The sequence below is a fragment of the Gallus gallus genome, chromosome 2 (assembly GCF_016699485.2).
Source record: "Gallus gallus isolate bGalGal1 chromosome 2, bGalGal1.mat.broiler.GRCg7b, whole genome shotgun sequence".
Taxonomy (NCBI): domain Eukaryota; kingdom Metazoa; phylum Chordata; class Aves; order Galliformes; family Phasianidae; genus Gallus; species Gallus gallus.
Genome location: NC_052533.1, coordinates 102,793,492 through 102,807,698, shown reverse-complemented (window position 1 = coordinate 102,807,698; position 14,207 = coordinate 102,793,492). Strand labels below are relative to the sequence as shown.

The 14,207-nt window shown below is 37.5% G+C and overlaps 1 protein-coding gene across 1 annotated transcript in view; it reads right to left on the bottom strand.

The window, feature by feature from the left end:
- The window catches only part of LAMA3 (laminin subunit alpha 3), a 113,508-nt gene that overhangs the window by 44,213 nt on the left and 55,088 nt on the right, over positions 1 to 14,207 (bottom strand). Inside the window, 11 exon segments of the mRNA XM_015277980.4 lie at positions 116 to 256; positions 1,031 to 1,175; positions 4,421 to 4,625; positions 5,505 to 5,716; positions 6,251 to 6,366; positions 6,744 to 6,883; positions 6,965 to 7,091; positions 7,499 to 7,664; positions 9,858 to 9,955; positions 10,796 to 10,904; positions 12,784 to 12,944. Of these exon segments, the coding sequence (XP_015133466.3) occupies positions 116 to 256; positions 1,031 to 1,175; positions 4,421 to 4,625; positions 5,505 to 5,716; positions 6,251 to 6,366; positions 6,744 to 6,883; positions 6,965 to 7,091; positions 7,499 to 7,664; positions 9,858 to 9,955; positions 10,796 to 10,904; positions 12,784 to 12,944 (1,620 nt within the window).

Genomic DNA, 14,207 nt, shown 5'->3' with positions numbered 1-14,207 from the left:
TCCTTCACAACTAATGAAAAATATTTGCAATTTTAGAAGAAAACTGGCATTTCCATGATGGAATAAATGTAGGCTCATGACAGCAAAGAAAAAAAAAAAAAACTATCAAATACACCTTGGTTCGACGACGATTTGTGCTGCGACAGCTGCTTGTTACCCCAAAACAAAAACAAGTGGTGCATCCCTTGGGATTAGAAGGGTCCAGATAAAATGATCCGGGTCGGCAAATATCACATTCTGCACCTTCAACATTCTCCTGTTAAGGCATGGTTGAAAGAATTCTCAGAGTTTTCCTTTTGATTTTGGTAAGGCCCCCAAAATCTCCTGCACATAAAACAAATCTTCTGAAAGAATATTTAAGTGCATGGAAACACGAATGAAAACATGTGACTGTCTGTATATACCATATTCCAAATAGAAATAGAACTGACTTATTTGAGACTATCTTAGTTATGAGCTGTCTTTCCAGTCTGTAAACTTAACCACTGAATAATACCTATTAGTCAGAGACAGCTGGTAACTTCCCTGCCAAAACCCTCCTGCTGGCTTTTTGAAACCTACAATATAAAAGGTCACTTGTGAAAGTTCACATTTATCATAGCTAATTATGCAAATCAGAACAAAAGAGGATTTCCTGGATACAATGCTGTGGTGAAATGTCAACTGACATAATATAGCTAAAAAAAGCCTGGGACCTGGTTAATGTCCAAAAGCTGAGATGCAAATACATAGAGCAGATCTGTGCAGGGTACAGACTGCTTCAGCAAATCAATGAACATCTTTGTTGTATTGCTGTAACGTTGTGTAAAAACTAGGATGAACTGTAAAACCGACAGATACTGAACTCATTTAAATAAATGCACTTTACCTGCTATCATGATAATCTGCACACATATTGCAAGGTATGCTTTTCTACAGCCACATTTAATTCTTAATGATAAACTCACTCTATTTACCCCCATTAAATTTGAAATAACCACTGATGTGCAAACAATGCTTATGAATGCAGAAATAATTTCATTTATCTGACCTTGCAGAGACAAATTCCTGTCTGAGGATCACAAACATCTGGTTCAGTTCCATCTCTGTTACATTTACATGGTATGCAGTTCGGGAAATCATAAGTACCTGGAGCACACCGATCACACTGTCGTCCTCTTATTCCTGGCTTGCATCTTTATCAAATAAAGAAACATGCAGGAGGGAATCAACAAGAAAGGCAGGAACAGAGAGTGAGAGGGAGGAAGGGAAGATTAAAACAAAAGGCTGGTGGCTTTTTGATGCAATTGCATGGCTATAAAAAAGCTTTATGAGTTTCACGAAGGAATAGCAGCAGATCAGTACTGCTCTCAGAGTCGAATGGTGAGAAGAACTGTAACATTTTATAGTGGTCATGGAAATTATGCAGGGATTTGATTGTGAAAGATATAAAAGCTCACAATGGAATTATAATTCTGCAGCAAATCAGTGCTTGCAACACAGAACTACTCTATACACCAAAGAGTGAAACACAAATATTGTATACAGGTAAGAGAACTTGGGAGATTTATAGCTGAAGGATGTGACTGGGCATTTCCCAAGGCGCTCACTTGCTAACAAAAATGTGGAGAATCCCAGGCTTATGAATAATTACGGAGACTTCAACTTAACACAAGTCCTGCGTTAGTTTGCAGCTGTTCACAAGGGATACAGTAATGGCTGAACCTCTTGGATTTCACTGAGTCATAGAATAGCTTGAGTTGGAAGGGACTTCAAAGATCATCTAATTCCCACCTACCCAGAAAGCCATCAAGCCTGGCCTTGAATGCCTGCAGGGATAGGGCACCCACAGCTTCTCTGGGAAGCCTGCTCCAGTGCTTCTCTACTCTCTAAGCAAAGAATTTCTTTCAAACATCTAACCTAATCCACTCCCCCTTGTCCTATTACTATCTCCTGGGGGCCCCAGGCTGGGACACAGTGCTCCAGATGGGGTCTTACAACCGCCAAGTAGAGGGGGACAATCATCTCTCCCTGCTGGCCACCCCTCTTTTGATGCAGCCCCAGATACTGTTGGCCTTCCAAGGTGCCAGAGCACACTGCTGGCTTATCTGCAGCTTTTCCTCCACTTGGACGCCCAATCCATAGGGTTGCCCTCAAGGAGAGTTCATCTCCTAGCCTGTACTAGTACCTAAGATTGACCTGACCTAAGTCCAACACTTTGCACTTGGCCTTACTGAACTTCATTATGTTCTCGTGGAATCCTTCCACTTTTCAAGGATTTACTTGAGTGAAGTATAGGTGATACAAAAGACACCAAATTATGAAAACAAGGCTTGAGACAACCTAAAATATCTTTCTGTGGCAGGAGCACCTTCCTCCTGCCTTTGGAACAAACTTTTACAGACTGATAAGACAGATGAAATTGAAGGTCTGATGGTCTTTCTTCCTTCAGTTCATACTAACTAGCCTATTCCTGTAATCTAACTTTACTAGCCCAAAGGTTTCAAGATAGTAAATTCCTACTTATAAAGAATGTCTGCCATCACCACCATCAACATCTTTACGTTTTGGTTGTAACAACATCATTCTTATAACAATCAGAAATTTGATGAAGCCTCCTTTGGCTCTGAGCACCAAATTTATACATGCGCTAATACTACAAACATATGGAAACAAACAGTTAAGTGTGTGGACAAGGTAGACTGCACTTCACGTAAAATACAAAAACAATTACTCAGTTCACCAAACAATGGATGAGGTTTCTAGAGTCTCTCTGCATGCAATATTCCCTACACACAAATAAAAAGGAGTTAGGTGGGGACTTTCAACTTCATGTAATCCACAGAAGGAAAAGTATTAATCAGAATGCAGTAGCCGGCTTTATACTTCCAAATCAGTTAAAAAATATTTGCCAAATGTCAGATTTTGCTTCAGAATATATTTTAACCAGTAAGTTGTCATCTCATTTATGTCACTAGTTAGGCTGCATGTTAGAGATATCACAATTACCATCAGGCAATACAGCTTTTCACTGAGAGAAAATTTACTTCTGCAGAAATTATCCTCAATTTTACTCAGGCAGAAATGTGCTAAGCCCTACTTTTGAAGTATTAGATTTTATGTGACTGAATTATTCGATCTATTTTTGTACAGCTTTGGTTGCCTATGTAACAATAAGATTTGTGGAGAGATGAAAGCAGAGACCCATCAGATTAAAGTGCATCAGTAGGTGCAGAATGTAAAAGAATAATAAAGGTTGGAAAAGGCCTCTAAGATGATCTAGTCCAACTGTTCACTTACCAGCAATATTGCCCCCTAAACCCTGTCCCTAAGTACTACATCAACTCTATTCTGTAAACACTGCCAGGGACAGTGACTCCACCACCTCCCTGGGCAACCTGTTCCAGATATGTTACACTCCAATCCTGAATCTTGATTTCTATCTACGAAAATAGTACCCTGTTTAGTCATTGGGATAAAACAATTATTCAGTTCATGCATAAGCAACAGACATGAGACAATAGTTCAAGTTCAGGAAATAATATAAAACTCAAATATGAACTCTGAAAATGAGTATTCTCTGTCATATACAAGGGACTAATGGCAGAGTAGGAAAGACTATATTTCTTCATTAGGACTCTGCAAAAGCATATCCAATCCAATCAAACTGAATCAAACTCGGCCTTATGCAGCCTATTGGCTCTCACATATGTGTACTTGCTGTTTATCTCCCCAAGGAAATAAACAGAAATGTTCAACTACACTAATACTGACAGCATCTGAATTTAACACGCTTCCCTACAATTATGGCTGCATGCTCTACATATTTTAGACAATATAAACAACAGAATACATAGAGGAAGGTATTTTTACCTCAGTATACCAAGATACATAAAAATAATCATATCAGATAGAGGGCAGAGGGCATCATAGAGCAAGTCCAAATGTATGATACTTTCCATGCACACAACATCTATTTTAAGTTCATAAAAATTCATTGCAAACTCTTAAGTTTTACAGTCCTTAAAAACATTACTGGATTTAAACCCACACTTCAGACTGTGGAATGTGTCAGACGCAAAGTTTTTAAGAATATGGGAGATAACATACACCATTACAAACAATGAATATGTCAGAGTTTCAGTCTGTGGTGAACTGCTATCCATGCATTGAATAAGCTTACATGACACATCCCCAGCAAACAAAATGCATGCCTGTGTATCTCAAATGCCACCATCAGTTACTTGCACAAACCAGATTTCCACAAAGCAATGCACGTATCCCTGTAACAGCTGACTTCTACCTACTGTCAAACACCGCTTATATCTCTGCTTATCATTGTAAAAGTTCCTTGTATCCTCTCATATTCTCCAAACACCCAAAAAGAAGAGTGAAGCAAACTACTCATACATTGTGTATAATGCACATAATCCAAACTTACTTGCACTGCCCGTTGTTTTTTTCACATTCTGGTCTTGCTGCATTAACAACTCCTCTTTCTGAACAATTGCAGCTCTCACAGCCAGCAAGAGGGTGATAACTGAAGTAATATCTCTCACACACTTCACATTTTGGTTTCACAGTTCGAGGAGGGCAAATGCATTTGCCAGTTAAGTCATCACAAAGACGCTGCCCACAGTTGCATACTATGTCAAAGAAAACATTCTACAAATCAATCGCATCTCAATTTACAATGATCAATTCTTATAAAATCTTAATACAAAACAAACAAACACTACAAACAAACAATTTATTCTTTTCTCTCTTTCATGATTTTCAAACTTTAGATGGCTTGTTTAACTCCAGCTATTATGATGATATGAGAGTGAGATCAGCCAAAGCCACAGAACATGATTATGTGACTGTAACTGTAGTTCCAAAGAGTAGCTTGAGACCTTGGCTCTTTTCCACGGATTGGTTGCTTGAATTTAAACTTCCCCAAACGGTCAAGTATTAAACAATTAATAGTTTTGGTTTCAAGATGATCACTTCTACAAAGCAACATTAACAAAGAGAGAATAATACATGGAAGGCAGATGAGCACTAGTGGCATGGTCTACAGATTCGTTGATGATATTAAGAACAATATCAGAATGAGACGAATTAAGAACGCTATGTGTCCTTGATTATCTATGGAAAATCTTGAAGGTGTAAATTGAGTAGTGTTAACACAGCAATTACTAAGCAGTCAGTCCAGAAAAATCCATCTAACTGAAGATTGGATTTTAATAATCCACAATATGGATTTTAACCAGTAAAACTATAAGCCCTTATCAGATAATTCACATGAAGACACATCTCACTGTGAACTGGGTGCACTTAAAGGGAATGAGTTTACTTCTGCATTAAACTGAAAGCTATGCTAAATCTAAGATGGCTCAATCAGCCATTTTTACAGGGCTTGATCCTGAACCAGGATCAAGCCTTGTAAAAAATAGTGAAGCTAAGGTGCCTATACAATGAAATGAGAGAATTAAATAACTAAGGTCTTCTCAGGTACTGAATAAGCCAGAGCATGTACTTACACTTGCAGGATGGAAATCCATAGTAGCCAGTTTGGCATCTGCTGCACTGACGCCCGATGACATTAGGTCTGCAAATACACTGTCCTCCCAGAGGGCTGCAAGTGGGGCTCATGGAACCTTCACTATGGCAATTACATGGCACTGCTCCATTGTTGTAGAAAGCCACAAGTGATCTTGCAGAATCCTTACAAAAGGCTGACGATCTTTCTGGGCTGTTTAAATTGAAATATAAATTTTGTCAGTACTGCCACTTGGAAATTGCTATGAGAATACTTTGCAGTGGTTCTGTAAATTACGGTTCTATCTTTCAAACAATTATATGAAACAAGGATGGCATGCAAGGACATACTTACATTAATTATATTAGTAGTAAATGGTTTTGATTGTTAGGTAGATAGGTAAGTAAGAGTAGGTAAGAGATTTTTTTCGAAGAAAGTAGGTATATTAGTCATATTAGTTCAGCAGGCCAAGCAAAATACCAAAGATGGAAATACCAAAGACAGAAAGATGACATAGATTTTCCTCTTCCGTCCTGTGAGCAATAAAGCTACCTTTACATTTCATTTACAACAGAAAGTCATGGAAAAATGACTCATGCAATATTAATGGGCCAGTAGAAGCCATGAAAAGCATTTTAACATAGCACAGGGATGAAGTTTTTATTCATTTTTCTTTAATATGAAGTGAAAATAATATTAAATACCAGCTTGCTGTCAAATGCCCAATATTTAGGAAGTGATGCTTACTCAATGTGAAAACTGTTCCCTCCACATTGGGTGATAAAATCAAATGACTTGTCCACAGTCTTTTTGTCAAGAATTTTGAAACTGTAGCTGTCTGCTGGAACAACTAAGACACTTTCCTTAAAACAGAAAAAGCTAAATTGTACATTTCAGGAAAGAAACAAAACAAACAAGCTGAGGCATTTCTATCTTTTAATGTCACTTCTTTCTGAGTACTGAATTTTCCCCCCAAAATATAACATTTTAACAAAAAGGTAGAAAAACATACTTGGAAGATATGTTACCTCCCTCCTCCTCTAATTTACTCTAAAAGCAGCATACAATAAAAGCAGTGTATGATATCTTAAAAACAAAAGCAGTGTACAAGATTGTAACAATTTGAAACACTACATTAAAAATCACATCCTTTCTTCTTAGCTTTCACCTTTGTACCTATCTCTAAATGGCTGGTAAAGTTGGAAGAGTATTTTCAAGTACACTTACGTAATAAACTCACCAAAACCAGCATTCTTCTGTCAGGTATCATTACTGTAACAGAGACTTCAGGTTCAGAAATGTCAAGCTCAATTTGGTTTTCTGCAATCACCTGATCCCGACAGCCAGAAGAATGAGGGCAGAATGAAGCATTGAAGGAACCTAGAAGTATAATGCCAAACAATGACCAGTGTGCCAAAACGCTGAGAAGAGAAAGGAGTTCGATTCGATTTGGATGCCTACCTGACCACACGTGTCCTGCATTCACATGCACATGCACAGGGAATGTTGGATATGCTGGCTGATAAAAATGTACCACAAATACATATTTGCCCAAGCGGGGCACTCTGCCAGTCATGGTTACCTGGTTCTGCAGAAACAACAACAGCTCTGGTAGTACATTTTTTTGTGAAATATTCTTGTTTTTATGAACTTTGCTACATATCTCCTAGCTGCAACAGTAGAGAGGGGACTTGGCGTTTGTCAGGAAGTTAATAATAACTTCAGAGGCTACAGCATTACATCCGCATGCTCCTACTTGTTAACATGTCAAGCACATATAATGCACTTCTGTAGTCTCCAAGACTGATATAGGTTTAGAAAGAAACTGGCGCATTTGTTTCTCTTTTGGTATATTATCCTTGTGGCTTACTCAGTCTGCAATATTATTTTGATCACTTCATTTCGTTTTTATTTTCTTAGAATGTTCCATCTACAGAAATTTTCTAAGAACATCATTTGTGACTTCAGAAACAGTAGTTTCAAATTATGAGCTACCTGTAATGATGTCAAGGTGAATCCATCAACTGAGTCAGAAGATAAAGGGGCACTCAGTGGACGATGAAGTATATTTCTTTGTACTTCAGAGATTTTCCCATCCCTGAATGCATCCAAAACCAAAGTTGCTGGTGGAGTTTCATACACTGAGGGAATGCATGTTACACTAAAAACAGAATAATATTAATTACTCTTGGGGTTCGGAACACTCCTTAAGCACCATGAAAGAAAATGTAGTCAAAACCCAGAAGTTAACATGGCAGAATGTAATACAATTAAGAGTGCAATAGTAACCACTGTTACTCTTTGGAATTTTATGGACATGGTCAGAAAGTAAATGAAAACAATAGGTACAGATCTAACTTACAAAGGGGAAAATGTATGTGGACTGATTTTATTCACTCAAAATTTCCATAAACTAAATACTTATCAATAAAGACTCTGCTAAGGAAACAGAGTGTTAAAAATACAATTAAAAAAATGTTATACAATGCTGTTAGTTGCCTTCAGCAGAGTCTGTGCTCATACTAAGTTCTCAGTCCTACAAATATTTATGTAAATACAACCTTTAAAAATGCAAGTTTTCCCACCGAAACCAGTGGGACTACTTATGTACTTAAAAGTTAAGTACGTACTCAAAATATTTGTAGAACCGAAGCCAAAATAAATAACAGTGCTCCTTGAAAGCATCCCAATTCATCCACTGTTGTGTTTAACCAATTTTTACTTGGTATATCTAATTCTTAAGAATTTGATTGAGATAAATGTTTTCCAAGACTTCAGGAGAAAACGTTATTTGAGAGTTTCATGTTGGTGTTTGTTCACTTCTTGTGGGTACTCAGAAGACAATGATTACTCTTTGTTCAGGAAAGGAATGGCAATTTTGTTCCAGGACCAAGACTGAGATCTATTTGCCAGACTTGTGTGGGAAACCACGTGCAACATCTGCTTCTAATACTATTAAACTGAGCCAAGATTCTGAATCTTTGAGGAAATCAAAAATTATGCCAGGTATTAGTCTTAAAAATGGAACAGAAACATATAGCAAAACATGCAAATATAGAAAGAGATTAAAAAACAACCACATAAAAGTTATATATAACTACATTAGCTTTATTTTAAATCATGTTTTACATCCAGCTTTTTTTCCCCATTTTACTTGAAGTTTATATGCCTAGGAATGCAAAATTCCTATCATGCAAGGACAAGTACCTTCCACATTAGAAAGCTACTATTCTCATTTGTAAGACTGAACAGAAGCACTAAAGCTGAATTTCAAAGCTATGCAGGCTGGCAAGCCAAGTACAGTCACGTACTTTTATCCAATTTGCTATCCAGATTTTCTATTTTCTATTTTCTTTTTCTGTTTTCTATTTCAATTCAGCCATTACATTAGGAGCTACCATCTGGAAAACTAGCAGACCTAGCCACCTAGTCACTTTCTGCCTCTGGAGTCTTGCAACTGATTTTCACTTTTACTTTGAGGCTCTCCCCATTGTCAGATCAGTCAGAAAAAAGACTTAAGACTCAAATCACAAGGACATCCAGGCAAGACTAACAGGAGCTGAAATGTGGGGCTTCCTGATTCAGAAAATGCAATGATAGTTCCTCTCTGGCACAAAGAACAAAACAGACAGGAAGGGGAAGGCCTTCAACAGGATGGAGCAAGTGCTCTGCAAAACCTGAAACTAACTACTTCGGAAGTGAAAACTGCTTTCAGTAACAAAGGGTAATCAGCCTGAGACAACCCAACTGTGAATGAGTGCTCTAATTATATAGATTAGAGCAGAAGGATCACCTAGTGCTGCTTTGCTTGATGAGTGCTAAGGGCACACTTGTCATACAGGGCCACAGTCAGGTGGAGAACGGAATGGCTTGTTTGTGAAGTGGAGATCTATCTGTTCAACATTTTGGGGCTGCCAAGTTTTGCTGGTGTATCTGTAGATTTGAGGTACCTGGAAGGGCAGTTGTATCCTCAACCAACCAGCAATTAAAACCATTTTGAAACAAGTGAAACTATAACATGCAAAATGAAACTCCAGAAAGAACAGGCCTGATAATTGAAGACTTGCCACAGAAGCAGCAATGGTTTTTGAACCTGGACACCTACCACACTGGACAGCATGTGAAATACTTTTGTTTTCTGGTGCATTAGCACTCAGTAGTTCAGACAGGCAAGGAAAAGGCCAGAATTAACAACATTTCAGCTTTTTTATTAGTTCTGCCTTGTAAAAGTGGCTTATGAACCATCTTTTAGTCACTGAGCTATTCAATTTATTAAAAAGCATTAAATTCCATTTGGTCCCCCTTTCAAGATACCTTTCAGAAAACAGAAAGGATAAAAAAATCAATACGTTACCTTCTGTCATGGGTGCTCCTATAAACAGCTAAGCAGTGCACTTTAGGATTCACATATTCTAATGAAAATTCTTCAGCTGATATAATACAAACCTTATGCTGAAAATTAAGCACAATTAGTAATTGTAAATAACAGGCATTTCCTATATATCAGGAGAATATTCAAACCAATCTTGAAGGAAATTGTTCAGAAAAATAAGGCTGTATTTTAGAAATAAAGATATTCTTAGTATAAAACCCCCACATTTAGATATATAGCCTGATAGTATCAACAGCTTCTGGATATGGATCACGTTAGTTAGCACACAGTTTAAATGGTATTTGTTCACACTGAACACTGCCTCCAGAAAGGATTAATTACTGACATAATGCTTTCTTCATAACATTTCTATGAAACTACTTGTGTGTTGATAATTTAATCCTAACTCTAGACTTCAACCAACTGTCTTCATGTTTCTGAAATGGTAAACACTGAAACAATTTAGAAAAAAAAAAAAAATCAGTGTCCAGAAAAATGTATTACTGGTGCGGGCCAAAAGATGGCAGTGAAGGCTTTTTATTCAAAGCGTTTCAAAGTTCTGTCATTTCTAAAATGAATTCATTTATTATCTGAAACTTCTAAGAGACTCAGGAAACTCTCACATAGGTTTTGAGGATTAGATAAAGAAAAAAAAAAAAAGAAGAAAAAACTACCAGAGGTTTTTAATTTAAACTTTGCATATAGAAAACAGAAGGGTACTGAGATAAAGCTTCTCTGAAATAAGAGAGGGGGAAATACTCTTGGCGATACTGAAGATAAACAGGAATTCGCCTTTCTTGTCTGACTCAGTACTCTCTGAGTATATATAAACCAACATCTTCAAGCATCTAAATTACATGCTTTCATGGAACACATGAACATAAGAGGAATCATAGAATCATACGCAAATGGAAACTTACCAGAAGAAAATTAATTGATGATGCCTGAAGATGTATCTTTGTATCTGCTAGAAGGTCATAAGCTGCAATGCGATTCCTATCATCAACGACAACACTACGACAAAGGAAACTGAGACAGAAAGCAGCATTAAAAATGAGACTCCTGGCAAGGCCGTGCTGTTTATTCTATTGCCCAACTCACTGCCACCACTGGTGCCCAGTCATTCTGCTGGATTGTAAGCAACAACTATGTCTGGCCACTGGTAAACAGGCAGCCTTACTGGTGTGACAAAGGAAGCACCACCTATAAAATGTTCCTTGCCCTTTTTAGGTTGATCTACACAGTGTTCAAACCTCCACACCTCAGCTCTGATGCTGAGCTACTACTTTAAGGAGGATGTGAACATACATACATGCTGTCTGCAGATGTTCTCCAAGCTGTTTCACATGGCATGTAATTAACATCCAGTACCTACTCTGTGCTCCTCGAGGTGCCAGAATATACCAGCTGCTGCTTTCCTATCACTACCCGTTGATGGTGTGGATCAGCAGCTATCATCCACTCGATGGCACCTGCGCAATTCTTGATTTTAGGAAACTATCTGTCCACTGAGATACTCCTCTATGCAAGTGAAAAATTGCTTGTCTCTGTCTCTTAGACTACCTTCAATTAGCTCTACATCTTCGGTAATGACAGACAATACTAAGAAGAAGAATCTTGCTAAAGGCTTGGAGCCCTGCCTTGTTGAGGGAGCATGACTCCTACAGCCTTCCAGAATTGGAAACAGTTCCCTTTGAGCAAGCCCTGGCACACTTTACTCATGATTTTTCAAGTTTCTCTGATGTGCATGTACTTCACCATTGTGGTTCAATTGTTTCACTTTTTTTAACAGAAGGGACATGCATCTTTCTGCTCAGGAAAGATGACACAGCAATTTACTTGCAATGTGACTACTAGTTTAAATGTAGAATGGCAGCAGAAGGGATTTACTGCACTGCTAAATTTAAGAAGCTAAGGTTTACTTTGTTGTTTTTTTTTCCCCGTGACTAATCTCTTTGTGTATCAGATAAATTAACAAGATCTAAATAAGCCCATAAGAGGTGTTTGATATAAAAGCAATAAAATTGAAGCTCTATGAAAAGTGTCTCGGGGCTCAAAGTATTACATAACAGGCTGAAAACAAGAGCTTTGCCTAGCAATAACCTCGCAAGGTCACTGCTTCACATAGCTCTGCTCTGTATCACATATATGCTGATGAAAACAATTTTTTCCTACTGGGCAGTTTCATCCTAAATAACCTTAAGCCTCCAATCTGTCCAACACTTGGCTCACAAGAAAAACTGACGCATGGCAGCAGTCTCCTCATGCTCTCAGGGGCACAAACACCTGCAGGATCATATTTAAGTCATATTCTGAATTGCTCAAGTGTTAAAGACAACCTCGCCCAGAACAGGCAAAATTCTGAAACACCTCCAGTAATCTCAGCAGTCAATGAGGATAAATCAGCATATGGCTTACAACCTTGCCTACAGCCCAACAGTCAAGGATGGCTACACTCAGAAACTCAGAGAAACATTTATACATCCGCTTCAACAAATCTTGTTACAACAGTGGGAACACCTTTGTAAAACTGACTGCTACTTTTCTTTATAGGCCAAGCCCTCAGACTGCTTTTAACTAAACAAGTATAAATACTGCAGACATCTGTTGCCAGCAGAGCTGCTGGATGCTCTGCTACTGGACTCCAAGATTCATAATTTATAAGGATTTAAGTGTATATAAAAAATCCCTTTGTACAGAAAAAGTTCACTAAAGCAGCAGCAATATTTAGTGTGCTGACTGCACAGACTTAAAAATATATACAATACCCAGACAATAAAGTATTTGCTTTTCAGTCAATCTAATATTTGAACAACGTATGCAGTACAATGGATTCCAAAATATAAAAGGTATAACTATATACTGAATGGTTGCTTAACCATTTAGTATTTACCTTAGAAATTCTCACCTGTATTTGCAACTGTATATTCTCACTCTACCTTCTGTGACAGGTCCAGGGCTATTTACTGTTACCTCAGCAGTGTATAACTGGTCATCTTCATTGGTGTATTCAAAAACAAGAACATAGCGACCAACATGAGGAACATTTATGGTCATCTGTAAATTGACCTAGGTCAAGCAACATTGGAAAAAAGTCTTTAGATTTTTCATTCTTTTTCTTGCAGGAAGCTCCCTTTTCCTGTCCAGCAAGCTAACCAGTCAGCATTAGTCTAGAGCCAACCTTCTACTGTCACAGCAAAGAACAATCCAACAGAATAGAAGCAGTGCTTATAAATTATCACTTTGTCTACTTATAAAAGTCAACCAAATTCAGGAAACAGCTGCCATTTAACAGTTCTGGGAAGATAACAGATAGCAGATCTGTAAGATAAACTGAGGCTTATTATTTCTATTATCAACAGTAGAATTTACCAGTGAGGAAACTCTAATGATGCTAATAAATTGCCATCCTCATCTGTAGCTTATCTTTAAAAACAAATAAAAATGGACTCTAATTCTTTGCTAAATAAGCATTTCCATTAACATAATTCCTACTTCTGAAGTGCCATATACTGATTCCCTATGGAGACTGAAAGAATCTTCTCCACATAGCCATTGCTACTTTCTGAAAAAACTATTTTTTCTTTTAGTTCACCTCTGCAAGTTGCTTAAAGTACTATTTTACAGAAAATACTCCAAAGTAGTTGAATGAAAAGTGCTGTGATTACAGTTTTTTTGTTGCACCAGACTATACTATTCAAATTTAAGATGTTTTTCTCAATGTCCAGAGGCTATGAACATTTAAGCAAGCAAATAATTCTGTCAACAGCCATTCTGACTTCACTGAAATTACCAGTCGTTGCACCCATGCATCAGTGACAAAGCACCAGGGCCTGTGGCCCTGTGTTGTATCCTTGTATCCTTGTTGTACTTGGTATTTTTAAAAGCAGCTGCCACAGTAGTAGAGGACATCATCATCATCATTATTCTACATGTAATTACCACACAATAAAATATCTTCTTTCTTTCTTTGTTGTAAACCAAACATGTTTCTAGTATAATTTTCATTTTCATAAAACATGTTTCTCTTTCAATGGACCTACAGCAGCGACATAATTTCTTCTGCCTGCTTTTTAAATGAAGCAAAAATTTTACAGAAGTACAGCTATTTAAGGGAAAAAAAAAGACTAAGAGTCACTGCTGACAAATCCTTTTGCCATTTCTGCTATAATTAAGCACTATGCTGTATAATTAACACAGTATGCCTGAAACATAGAGATTTTTATTTAATAACACAGTTTTGTCAGAGTGAAACATCCGTTCCAGTCACAGTTATAGATCTGCCTATATTAATCTTTTAAAATAGATCTATATAAAATGTAGAACTTAGCA